The sequence below is a fragment of the Tachypleus tridentatus genome, chromosome 13 (genome assembly GCF_004210375.1).
Source record: "Tachypleus tridentatus isolate NWPU-2018 chromosome 13, ASM421037v1, whole genome shotgun sequence".
NCBI lineage: Eukaryota > Metazoa > Arthropoda > Merostomata > Xiphosura > Limulidae > Tachypleus > Tachypleus tridentatus.
The window spans coordinates 122,425,643-122,440,140 of NC_134837.1; the positions used below are offsets into that span (position 1 = coordinate 122,425,643).

General features: G+C 33.1%; 1 protein-coding gene across 1 annotated transcript in view; it reads left to right on the top strand.

Moving 5' to 3' along the window:
* Positions 1 to 313: 313 nt before the first annotated feature.
* The window catches only part of LOC143237512 (peroxidase-like), a 39,178-nt gene continuing 24,993 nt past the window's right edge, over positions 314 to 14,498 (top strand). The window contains exons 1-3 of the mRNA XM_076476858.1: positions 314 to 608; positions 11,932 to 12,147; positions 12,319 to 12,407. Coding sequence (XP_076332973.1) covers positions 604 to 608; positions 11,932 to 12,147; positions 12,319 to 12,407 — 310 coding nt within the window. The 5' untranslated portion in view covers positions 314 to 603. The remainder of the gene's footprint in view (positions 609 to 11,931; positions 12,148 to 12,318; positions 12,408 to 14,498) is intronic.

Genomic DNA, 14,498 nt, shown 5'->3' on the forward strand with positions numbered 1-14,498 from the left:
TAGTAGATCTGGATAAAAAGGTTACCGACTTTCTTGCCTTGTAAACCCGGATGGTGACGTTAATCAGGGCAGAAATGGACATAACAATAAGCGTAAAAACCATACAGCTATGTACTTTCTAAACTAGTTGCTGTTGGCACATAGCCTCAGCCAATGATGTATGGTATCTCATTCTGAGTTTCGGTTTTTACCAATTACGATTAGCTTCTCAATTGAAGCGTTTCTCTCTGCCAACATAATAAAGTAATAGTATAATAACATGTAACAAACCGAGTCACGTGGTAAAAATGTTTCTCATATTAACAAAACTTTCACTTCAAACGTGTCTTTTGACCGTGTTGGAAGCAGAGGGAAAGGTCTACGGAATACAGCCGGCTCAACACGACAGTTAAAAATTATTTTTAAGTAGTTTGAACCCCTTCAACCTTCTGATTTTACCAGATAATAGTTTTCCTAAATTTTCAATTGTAGTTTGAATCCTAGGTTTGTAATCTTCTTTGAGAGGATCCATTCGATCTCGAGAAACCTATAACTTCACAGAGTTAACTATTCGTCCTTACCTTTGTAATACTAAGATTGCCAATTTTTGAAGATTTGAACATTATGAGGTATGTTTTCTTTGTTGTAAACCTAACTATATTTACATACTATTAATGGTGGTTATGACAACATAAATACTTTCACTAAAATCTGGTATATATCATACCACATAAATAATATTTTCACTTACTGTGAACAAATGGCTCTTTTTATTGACATTCTCATGTATATAATGAATCGTATTGAAAAATATCCAGCAAACAAAGGTATAAGATATAGAAAAAATTTACAAAAGTTTATATAATGTACACTTTAGAATTAATTTTGAAGCAATATTTTTACGATTGCCATTATAACAGATTATGTTCCTTCTTTTTGTATCTGAAAAGTAAAGGCCACAGCTGTTATGGCATTCGGCCAGGCACCTTACTCGTTTTAACAGGCGTGGTTATGCGTAAGCACTGAACCGTTGGGAAACGATTTTCACTTGGCGTTTGTAAAGAACTTGGGCCTCTTAAGCCTTCTTTTTGCGCGTATTTAAAAAAAAGTGTTATATCCCTTTTGTCACAACACGGCAAATAACTTAAAATCTGTTTTACAGATGTTTGTCTGGAACCAACTCTTCACTTTCTTTTTTTCCTCCCCGAAATAACATGATTGATATTCAGCTTAGCTCTGCTGCAATGCTGAAAAGCCAATTAGCAATCTCACCAGACGTTCTTTCAGTTCGTTATCTATTTATGCTTATAGTAACGTAAAATAAGATTCCTTAAAATTTTGTACAATAATAATTAACAGATTCGTGAGTTTGTTTAAATGGAGAATGGATTTGATAGATAATTCAAGTTTAAGGACTCTTAAATCAGTATTCTACTTACGTATTTAGAGTTACTATTTGTGTGCTTTGGTATTTATACTTTATTAGGCCTACTGTTGAAAAGATAGTATAGTATTTGATGTTTTTTTCTTTGCAATGTGTTAAGACTAATAGCGAGTTTCTAATTTGGTACCTTGTACTTATGATTCAATAGGCCTATAGTCTAAAGTCTAAATATGAGTACGATATATTATAAGATACTTTTTTACAATGTATTAGGCTTAATGTCGAGTTACTGAACTAGTGCTTTATTTTTTTCTTGTTCATTAGACGTTCTGTCGAATCATTAATCTGACATTTAATATTACTTGTAATTTAATATATCTATTTTCCAGTTCTTAATTTGGTTTTCTTGCTACCTACAATTCATTAACCCTATAGTCGACATATCAATTCAATACATTATACTTTAATTAAATAATGCAACAGGCCTTTGTTGAATTATAACCTGGTATTTTCGATTATCGTTAAATGTTTATTTTTCTCTATTAGTTCCCGGCGTTGTTGTCTTTACAATAATTCGAATGTATAACATCCTAAAGAATGGTTTTAAGAAAACGATATTGATCATTCACTGTTTTGAAATTTTCTTTTAGGCAAATAGTTGTTCGGATGAGACGTTTGATTCTTGTTTTTATAATTTTATATTCTCAGCGTCGTGGTAAAGGCCTAGTTATTTTTCTCTCATGATGAGTTTTTTTTGGTTTTCACTTCTAGCGCTGAGGAAACCGCTGGAAGGGAAAAGTCGTGTCCCCATATTTAAAACCCTCTAACTTCTAATTTTCACTACAAATTCTGGAGAAGAAATAATCTGTGGAATTATACACGAACCTTTCTTTACATTGGGTACGTTATTTTTCGATGAAGTCTCCAGTCAGAGGGCCGAAAGCTCGTAAATAAAAGTATTTAATGTTGAAAAAGTCCTTATATAATTCTACATAATAATTTGTCTACTTTATGAGTCTTAATAAACAACAAAATATTAACCTTTTACTTTACACTTTATAAGATTAATTATTTCTACTGATAAGCACCTAGTGCTACAAACTGGGTTTCAATACCCATGGTATACACAACACAATAGCCTATTATGCGTAAGTTTTTGCACTTAACAATAAACAAACAAATTCTACTGGTGAATTATCAATCTACTATTTTGTTTCTATCGATTCACTAGGTCTATTATTAAATTGCTAATCTGGTAATTTACGCCTTTTTTGATGCGTTAGATATAATGTTGGATCACTAACCTATTATTTCATAATTTTGCGATTCATTAGACTTACAGTCCAATTACTACTGTATTACCTTGTACTCAATACGAGTCATAAGTCCAAAGGTCAAGTTATTAATCTGACACTTTCAAGCATAATTGAATGTATATGTGGATTTAATGAAAAATTTTGCACTTTTAATTCGTGGTATGATTTCTAAAATACAAAGAAAAATATGCATATGTTTTACTCAATAAGATAAGAACTGTTCAAACGAGGAAGGATATTGGTTCCAACTAGTTTGTAGATGTTGTATATTGGTCAGTTAAACCACTGTCACCTTCAGAAATATTAGTATTGTTCTTGCTTTACAAACAAATGGACAGAAAGAATAAAAGATAATTTTATTATTGACTCAATGAGTCAGTTTTAAAAGAAAAATGTATTCAAAGATTTATTGGTTAGTATGCACATTACTGGACAAAGGTTTATAGTGATACAAGGATAAAGGCCTAAGTATTGCAAATAATAAAAAATATAGCATAATATTCAGTTGTCAAAATGCTTTTGTTAAAATTTTGGTTACCGCAACCTGAGTTTTAAATTATAACTGGCATTTTACTATATAAGCAAAAGAAAAAAAAAAAAGATATACAAGTAAATTAATTTAATTCTGAGCAGTACACAATAGTTTAGTGTAAATCACTGATATCGCTGGAAAGCTGTGCTTCTAACATTTACTGTTTTTAGTGTAATTATCTGGAGTTTTAACTGTGTCTACCGCTGGGCCATCACGCTCTAAGAACACAATAACATGACTTAACATTGATCAGTCTAACATTGATTACATGTACATACTAAGATCCGGTGTCTCTATGTATGTGTGTCACGTATGTTTGTTTGTTTTCTAATTTCGCGCAAAGCTACAGGAAGACTATCTGGGATAGCCGTCCTCAACTTAGCAATGTAAGACTAGTAGGGAAGGCAAGCTAGTCTTCACCACTCACCGTCTACTCTTGGGCTAGTATTTTACCAACGGATAGTGGGATTGACCGTCACATTATAACGCTCCCACGGCTGAAAGGGCGAGCATGTTTGGTGTGACGGGGATTCGAACCCGTGATCCTCAGATTACGAGTTGAGTGCCCTAACTACCTGGCTATGCCGGGTATTTAGGGCGCTCAACTACTAAATCGTTCTTCGTATCGATTTCTAAATAGTACCAAACGAAACGTCTCATTCTGAGGTTCACACAGAGGTAAAACTTTTCACCTCACTACCTGGAGAACCTGGAAATTTTTCGAAAATCCCTTCTCCTAAACTGATGTATTCACCAATTTCTAAATGGTCCCAAACTAATCATCTGGGTCTCGAGGTTTACATATATAAATCCAAAAGTTTTCACCCAACTCCGTAGGGAACCCGGGAATTTTGCAAAAACTTTCATAGGAATTCCCCAAAAATAAACCCCAAATTTAGAAGTGATTTACATTAAAGCACGTAAATAAGAAGGCCTACTAATCACTGTTTAACTTCATAACAATAAATCAGCTTTACATTATAGCGGCAACAATCATTAAACTGAAAAAGTATAAAATAATAGTTTAAAGATTAAATTTGTATTATAGTGCCTCTGTAAATGTGGGACACAGACCCACGGGCTCGCTAATATAGAACATAAAATACAGAATACATTTCCAGCAGTAATATTAACAAATTATTTTTATTCGTTTGTTTGTTTTGAATTTCATGCAAAGCTACACGAGAGATATCTGCGCTAACTGTCCCTAATTTAGTAATGTAGGATTAGGGGGAAGGCAACTAGTCATCACCACCCACCGCTAACACTTAGGATACTCTTTTATCAACGAATAGTGGAATTAATTAACACGTTATAGCACTCCCACGGCTGAAAAAGCGAGCATGTTTAGTATGACGGGAATTCGAACCCGCGATTCACACATCCTAACCACCTGACTATGCCTAGCCTTTTTGCTCGTAAGTCCTACTTGTTTTCTAAATATCTAGGAAAGTAAAATAAACATTTATGTCACAAAACTCTTGGATGTAAGTTTGCATCTAAGATAACCTCCATGGTCGATGAATATCGTTTAATTATTTCTTTAGTTTTCTTTTTCAGTACTTTATAAAATGTGCATATCCGTGATATATTTTCTTAAAAATTATTTTGTTACTTCGAATTACAAAGAATCTACCGTGTTATGTAGGCTGTTGGTTTTCTAACTGAAACTCAAAGGAAAAATAAATTTAAAAAAATATTTTAAACAGAGATATCGTGAAGAGGGCGGTAATATCTCTGCTTCTCAAAGATCGTAACTGATTAAAATCATTCTTTAGGAATCTCGGTGTTTATAAACACTACTTTGACTAAAAATATAATACATCCCGCTGTTTACTTCTGTAATGACTTTCAGTTTTGGCCTATATAATCGTAATATGAAGCTTTATTCAAGAATGTTTAACGAGCGATTTATTATAATTACAACAAGATAATAGAAAACTAGGTTAGTCCCTAGAGCAAACAATTTCCACTGCGAAGTACAATGCCCCAATGCGCGAGATTAATCTTTATACACTACACTTTTCATTTTGTAGAGTGCGCCCTATAACATCGTAGTTCCATCATTAATTAGGCTTAGTGTTTCTATTGACATTCAAACGCTAAAAAGAACGAAATAGCCAAACACCAGCACCAAGAACAATCATAGATCATAGTGTCTAAACAGTACAAGTTAAGACTCAAACACTACACCAGCACTAAGAACAATCACAGTGTCTATAGAGAACAAGTTAAGAGTCAAACACCAGCACCAAGAAAAGTCACAGTGTCTATACAGAAAGAGTTAAGAGTCAAACCCCAGCACAAAGAAGTCACATTGTGCTAACTAGAATGATTTAGAGAACAAACATAAAATAATCGTACACTTGGAACTGAATACCAATGGTAAGCATTATCAATAGATGTGTATTTAAGACTAAACCATTGTTCAGCTGTTAAAGCAACAAGTAGGATGCAGCTGGGGCTATTTCTTCGAATAATTGTGACAGCTCGTGCTAGTGTTCTGTCCCATATTTCTTTGTTCTTTTCAAAACTAACCTCTTTCTTGTTGAGTGTCCGATATGATAACGGTGTAATTTAGCCAAAGACTCGTGACCTTCTACCAGGTTGTTCCACTCACTATATATTCTGCTCTTTGTTTTTGTTCTGATAGGGACACCCTGGACGTAATAGAATCTGAAACCTAACCAACAAGTTTCTGATGCATTAATACGTTACTAAGACGTTGGCAATGAGTTAATCTGACATGCTACTGAGATTCATGATGACGAGAAACCCACTTGAAGTAAAAATGTATTCTGAAGACGTCTGGTATAGGTATTAAAACTTTAATTAAAATAAAGTACAGAACAACCTTTCCACCTTTTTAGGTCTTCTGGTTAACCTGAAAAATAAAAATTCACCAGCACGCATATCAAATCTATATACATCATGAGATGACGGTTAATATTAGATGTGAGAGAAAACGGCTGTCTCTAATCCGTGAGCTAAAATCTCGCAATAGACGGTGTCGTTTATAATTTAGAAACTTGATAACGTAGTGACATGATGGCTCACCTATTTTTGTAGTGTATTCAGTACGATACGACAAAACAAACGTTTTCATAACGACGTAACCGAGATTGGTAACTACTGCTCGTTACGTCTAATAAAATAAAACTTTATTTAAATCAAACGAAAATAATTTACGGACGACCAATATGGCGGAGTAACATAAGAACATCATAACAAATGCATGTATCTTTAACAGGTTTTAAAAGTTGTTCTCACAATATTGTGGGATATAGTCGTTTCTAATATGACCTCATTAGATGCTGATTGCATATCCTGCTTGTAGAAGATAATAATTTACCAATTTAACTGAGTAAATAGTCGTGTCTTGAAATTCAAAGCTAAAGCTCTGTAAAAAAAAAAAAAAAAGTGGAAAAGTGCCCTGTTTCAGGGGGCCTTTTTACCTTTTCTGGGGCAAAATTCGTGACAAAAAATATCTTTTATACGCCTCCGGACATTTTTAACGTTAACATACAAACATTACTACAGTTTAGCAAGCCAACTGTGAGTGACTGATGCTAACACACATAATGAATCTTTATAGTAAGATGTTGATGAGGCAGTCTTGTTTATTATGTCCATCATAAGTAATAGAACTGACTTAAATGCATTATAAGCATTCATAATATTCTCTCAAAATACATCATAATCATAAGACGCTCTCCAAAAGCATCAAAAGCAATAGATTCTTAAAATACATCGTAAGCACTTGGTGCTCTAAATCACATTATAAGCATCAGGTTTTCAAAATATATCATTAGGCGGAAATTAAACTTTGTTGTCGTAAGATCAGAGCAGAGTGTTTCACTGTTAGATACGTGATTTAAATGTTACAGTAACGTCGGAATAAAGTGTCCCATTGTTAGACACATGAATTAAATGTTATAGTAACGTCGGACTAAAGTGTCCTATTGTTAGACACGTGAATTAAATGTTGTGGTAACGTTGGAGTAGATTATTTCATTTCAAAGACCGTATATTGGCTAATTATACTAAAGTTGGTTTAGATATTTAATTCATTCGACCTGTATCGGTTGTTTCACTTAATTTCATGAAACCTTAATAATTCTTGTTCCGTTCTGAATGTAGTCTTAACTACTTGTTATACCTCATCTGTAAGCCCGGTACTCAAATCTGTGATTAACTCTTTCATCGATGCATTTACATCACTTATTATTATTTGATTCAATCTCAGGAGTTACTTTACGAATATTCAAATATGTCTTCTCACACATTATCGAAGTTATTAGCTGTAGAATATTGAAATATATATATACAGATTCGTTAGTTTCACAGGTATACAAAGTTTTGTTTTACTTACTAGCTAATTTTCATAATTTTCTGACAACAAAAAACTAGTTCAGGAGAAAATGTTTATCAAAATTTTCAAGGAATCGTGCGTTAACAGCAAGCGTTACTACTTGTTAGCCAATAATTCTGTAGGGTAGCTTTTCCCAAAGTGTAAAGTGCTCCCCCCCTGCCCCCAGAGGAGCATGTATGACCTCTAATGGCAACTAACTACAACAACGCATATAACATTTTAAAACGTACCTGTGTTACCTTTCGTCATTTTAAGTTACTTTAAAAATGAATGGGGCGCGCAATAAACCATAGTTACTTAAAGGGGGTGTAAGCAACAAAGTTTAAGAAAGATACTTGACTATCAAAGTCCCCCATAACCAGAATATCAAGAATAAGAAGGTTTAAAAGCTATCCTTGACCATCAAACATCTTCATAACGAAAATGTCAAAGAATAACAAAGTTTAAAATTCGTCCTTGACCTTCAAACTCTCCATAACCAGAATATCAATTAGTAGAAGATATAAAAATTGTCCTTGACCTTCAAACTCCCCATAACCAGAATATCGAAGATTAACTGTCTATTAAGAGTTGTTCTTAGTCATCAAATTAGAGTTGTTCTTGACCATCAAATAACCAGAATATCGAGGATTAACTGTCTATTAAGAGTTGTTCTTGACCATCAAACTCCCTATAACCAGAATATCGAGGATTAACTGTCTATTAAGAGTTGTTCTTGATTTTCAAACTCTCCATAACCAGAATATCAATTAGTAGAAGATATAAAAATTGTCCTTGACCTTCAAACTCCCCATAACCAGAATATCGAGGATTAACTGTCTATTAAGAGTTGTTCTTGACCATCAAACTCCCCATAACCAGAATATCGAGGATTAACTGTCTATTAAGAGTTGTTCTTGACCATCAAACTCCCCATAACCAGAATATCGAGGATTAACTGTATATTAAGAGTTGTTCTTGGTCATCAAACTCCCCATAACCAGAATATCGAGGATTAACTGTCTATTAAGAGTTGTTCTTAGTCATCAAACTCCCCATAACCAGAATATCGATAACTAACTGTCTATTAAGACCATCAAACTCCCATAACCAGTTCGAAGTTCTATTGAGTTGTTCTTGGTCATCAAACTCCCCATAACCAGAATATCGAAGATTAACTGTCTATTAAGAGTTGTTCTTGGTCATCAAACTCCCCATAAGCAGAACATTTTGAAGTACCAAAGTTTGAGATTTGTACTTGACCATCATTCCCCCGCTACCATAATCAGCGTATCAAAGAGTAACAGTGTTTAAGTGGTGAAACTGAACATATACGTCTGTGTCTAAAACAAGGAAAGATGTAATTCATTTCTGAATAAAGAACCTCTGTGTTAAATAGAACAAATAAGAGAGCCTAAGGAGCCGAGAGAGGGGTTATTCATTTCAAGCTTATAGTTTTAATCAGTGAGTTGTATTAATTATTCCGATAACAGGTTCTTTGCATCTTCTACAGAACTGTAGGCTTTCAATACTACAGAAAAAAATATCAGAATGGGTAGGTCTCAGTATACTTGCTCTCGATTTCTTTCAAAAATGAAAAAGGTCCCATTTTGTATTTGGTTTCCTTCAAGAATGGAGAAGGACTCCGTTTCTATCTGATTTTTTTTCAAGAATGGACAAGTCTCTGTAAGTTTGTCCTTGGCTTTAGATTCTTTCAAGAATGGATAAATCTCTGTACGTTTGTCATTGGCTTTGGTTTCTTTTAAGAATGAACAAGCCTCTGTAAGTTGCCCTTGGCTTTGGTTTCTTTCAGGAATGGGCAAGTCTGTAAGTTTGTATTTGGCTTTAATTTCTTTTAAGGATGAAGAAACCTCTGTACGATTGTCTTTGGCTTTGGTTTCTTTTAAGAATGAACAAGCATCTGTAAACTTGCCCTTCGCTTTTATTTCTTTCAAGAACGAACAAGTCTTTAAGTTTCCTTTGCGTTTGGTTTCTTTCAAGAAGGAAAATACCATCGTAAGCTCTTCTTTGGTTTTTGTTGACCACTAAGACAAAAGGGAGAGGGGATTCTTGTTAACTAATTTGTCCTTTGGTACTTCTAGTTTTGTAGTAACATAAACAACATTTACAGTCAGTCGAATTATACTTTCCGTTATTTTGTCATGTAAGTAAAATAACAAGTACTAAAAACAATTGTTCAACAAAAAAAATTAAGTATGATGTTGGGATAATGATACCAAATCAAGAGAAGGTAGGTATGAATACATAAAACCATACAAAATTCCCTACCTAAATGACCAGTCAACCTTAAAACTTGTGGTTATTAGCCATAGAAAGCTGTAAATCACTATGCAGTTTAAATGTTTGCATTCAAACCTGAGTTCATGCAACTGACAGGAATTCAACATTTAGTTGTAGGTAAAAGTTATGATTGTAAATATTTAGCTACTTATGTAGTGATTTTTGTATGGTTTTGTACATTAATATCTATCTACCTTACTTATGTACATTTTGATATAGCCATGCACACTAATATTATACGTCATGTAGCGCTCGACTCGTAATCTGAAGGCCGCGAATTCGGATCCCCATCACATCAGACATTATCGCCCTTTCAGCCATAGGGACGTTATAATGTGACGGGAAGTTTCACTGTTCGTTGGTAAAAGAGTACCCCAAGATTTAGCGGTGGGTGGTGATGACCAGCTGCCTTCCCTCTAATCTTACACTACTAAATTAAGGACGGCGAGCGCAGGTAGCCCTCATGTAACTTTGCACGAAATTCAAAAAAACATTTTTTTTAAATTTTATATATTACTTGTTACTCCTCTTTTGTTTTCAACAGTTTTATCAATAAGTTAACATTTTTTCATTTTTTTAATTCAGTGGTAATGTACATTGTTGATATCATATTTATTGTGTCACTTTCTCTATTGCACTTATAGAATGACCTCAGGTATTAATATCATACCATACAGGTGGCTACAATATATTACTAATCATCACTGGTCCTAATCTTGACTGCTTAGATCTTTATGTTGAGGAAACTACAGTAAAAAAAGAACACGTGTAAAATATATAGATCTTTATACTCATGGTTGCATTCGTTTTGGCACTGCCATCCCTTCATTATTTTAAATTTACAAGATTTTTTTACTACTCATTCACTTCATACATAATATAGGAGTTGCCTCCCTAAAGACATCGATTGTATAGTGTATGAAGCATTGAGTATTCTACATGCCTCAGTAATCTAATATTCATTTTCCATGGACTGATAACTCCAGTTTTAGTCTGTACATAAGTTTTTTTAAAGAAACATCCGATTTCTGTAACAAATTTAACTTCAATTCAAGGGTGATTTTTTTAGCTCATACTAAGCACCGCTGTGCTTAGTGATAGCCTATTTCCGAGTTTTCTGTCGCACTAAAGCCTTTACGCAAATTTTCACATATTTTTTGGCTAGCGCAGGAAAAGAAAAGAAAAAAAAAGACGAACGTTTTGGCTCTTTAGCTGGTTCCCAGTTCTACGCTCTTTTTAATGATAGTGGAATCTCATGAGCAGCGGAACATTCGATAATTGACAATTAGGAAATCAAATAAGGCTTTATCTCAACTTTAGAAGTTATATGTAAGAGTCATGGTGTAATAGATTGAATGTGGCAGCCATTTTGTTTTACTTGACCTATCCTTACATACTGAGAACTACCGTGTTTAGGCGATATGAATAAACTATTAAACATATTCACCTATTCAGTCAATATGCAATAAATATTGTGGTCGTAACGCATTAACTAGTTTAAAGTACATACACGATAAATGCTGTTGTATTGGATCTGACAAAATAGCACGTTTCATCCTCCTTTTCTAAACTTCGAAAGATATGTCTAACAGATACCTGCCGAGATTAACGTTACTGCTGGTATTTTCCTGTCCAACAGATACGAACTGTGTTAGGCCCGGCATAGCCAAGTGAGTTAAGGCGTTCGACTCGTCATCTGAGGGTCGCAGGTTCAAATCCCTTTCACACCAAACATGCTCTCCCTTTCAGCCGTGGGGGTGTTATAATGTGACAGTCAATCCCACTATTCGTTGGTAAAAGAGTAGTTCAAGAGTTGGCGGTGGGTGATGATGACTGGCTGCCTTGCCTCTACTCTTATACTGCACAATTAGGGAAGGCTAGCGCAGATAGCCCTTGAGTAGCTTTGCGCGAAATTCAAAAAACAAACGAACGAACTGTGTTTAACATTACCGCTAGTATCTTCCTGTCCAACAGATACGAACTGTGTTTAACGTTACTGCTGGTATTTTCCTGTCCAACAGATACGAACTGTGTTTAACGTTACTGCTGGTATTTTCCTGTCCAACAGATACGAACTGTGTTTTACGTTACTGCTGGTATTTTCCTGGAGTCCATCGCTGGCACAGCTGAACAGTGTCTCTATTGGCTCTTCAACTTTTGATCGAGATTACAGAGGATTGCAGTCGTCAGAGTGCGCTCTCATTCTCCAGCGAACATACGTAAAGCCTGGAGGTAGAACACCAGCTACCCGTTATGGTGGATTCTTAGAACTTTTAAAATCTGGGTAAGAAAATCTTGAAGTAATAACATTTTTGTAAACTGGATATTAGTGACATTGTGATCTTCTCTTACAACACCAGTCTGATAACTGTTGTTTGATCGTAGATTTAAAAAAATATGCATACAACTAATTATGTGTGGATGTTATTTTTATGTGCTACTGCTTTTATTTCAGACCTTTTCATCCTTCTGGTCCTGTGGAAGAAGTCTGCATTCGGTACTCTGATGTTAACCGAGCTCTGGTCGAAGCTAAGCGTCAAAGAGGTATGAGAAGTGGAACAAATTTGTATTATTTGTATTATCGTATACAAACATGGTTTACACATAACAAATATCTGTCATTATATACAAACATGGTTTACACATAACAAATATCTGTCATTATATACAAACATGGTTTACACATAACAAATATCTGTCATTATATACAAACATGGTTTACACATAACAAATATCTGTCATTATATACAAACATGGTTTACACATAACAAATATCTGTCATTATATACAAACATGGTTTACACATAACAAATATCTGTCATTATATACAAACATGGTTTACACATAACAAATATCTGTCATTATATACAAACATGGTTTACACATAACAAATATCTGTCATTATATACAAACATGGTTTACACATAACAAATATCTGTCATTATATACAAACATGGTTTACACATAACAAATATCTGTCATTATATACAAACATGGTTTACACATAACATATATCTGTCATTATATACAAACATGGTTTACACATAACAAATATCTGTCATTATATACAAACATGGTTTACACATAACAAATATCTGTCATTATATACAAGAACATGGTTTACACATAACAAATATCTGTCATTATATACAAGAACATGGTTTACACATAACAAATATCTGTCATTATATACAAAAAAACATTGTTTACACATAACAAATATCTGTCATTATATACAAGAACATGGTTTACACATAACAAATATCTGTCATTATATACAAACATGGTTTACACATAACAAATATCTGTCATTATATACAAGAACATGGTTTACACATAACAAATATCTGTCATTATATACAAGAACATGGTTTACACATAACAAATATCTGTCATTATATACAAGAACATGGTTTACACATAACAAATATCTGTCATTATATACAAACATGGTTTACACATAACAAATATCTGTCATTATATACAAACATGGTTTACACATAACAAATATCTGTCATTATATACAAACATGGTTTACACATAACAAATATCTGTCATTATATACAAACATGGTTTACACATAACAAATATCTGTCATTATATACAAACATGGTTTACACATAACAAATATCTGTCATTATATACAAACATGGTTTACACATAACAAATATCTGTCATTATATACAAACATGGTTTACACATAACAAATATCTGTCATTATATACAAACATGGTTTACACATAACAAATATCTGTCATTATATACAAACATGGTTTACACATAACAAATATCTGTCATTATATACAAACATGGTTTACACATAACAAATATCTGTCATTATATACAAACATGGTTTACACATAACAAATATCTGTCATTATATACAAACATGGTTTACACATAACAAATATCTGTCATTATATACAAGAACATGGTTTACACATAACAAATATCTGTCATTATATACAAAAACATTGTTTACACATAACAAATATCTGTCATTATATACAAGAACATGGTTTACACATAACAAATATCTGTCATTATATACAAACATGGTTTACACATAACAAATATCTGTCATTATATACAAGAACATGGTTTACACATAACAAATATCTGTCATTATATACAAGAACATGGTTTACACATAACAAATATCTGTCATTATATACAAGAACATGGTTTACACATAACAAATATCTGTCATTATATACAAACATGGTTTACACATAACAAATATCTGTCATTATATACAAACATGGTTTACACATAACAAATATCTGTCATTATATACAAACATGGTTTACACATAACAAATATCTGTCATTATATACAAACATGGTTTACACATAACAAATATCTGTCATTATATACAAGAACATGGTTTACACATAACAAATATCTGTCATTATATACAAAACATGGTTTACACATAACAAATATCTGTCATTATATACAAACATGGTTTACACATAACAAATATCTGTCATTATATACAAAACATGGTTTACACATAACAAATATCTGTCATTATATACAAACATGGTTTACACATAACAAATATCTGTCATTATATACAAACATGGTTTACACATAACAAATATCTGTCATTATATATACACAAACATGGTT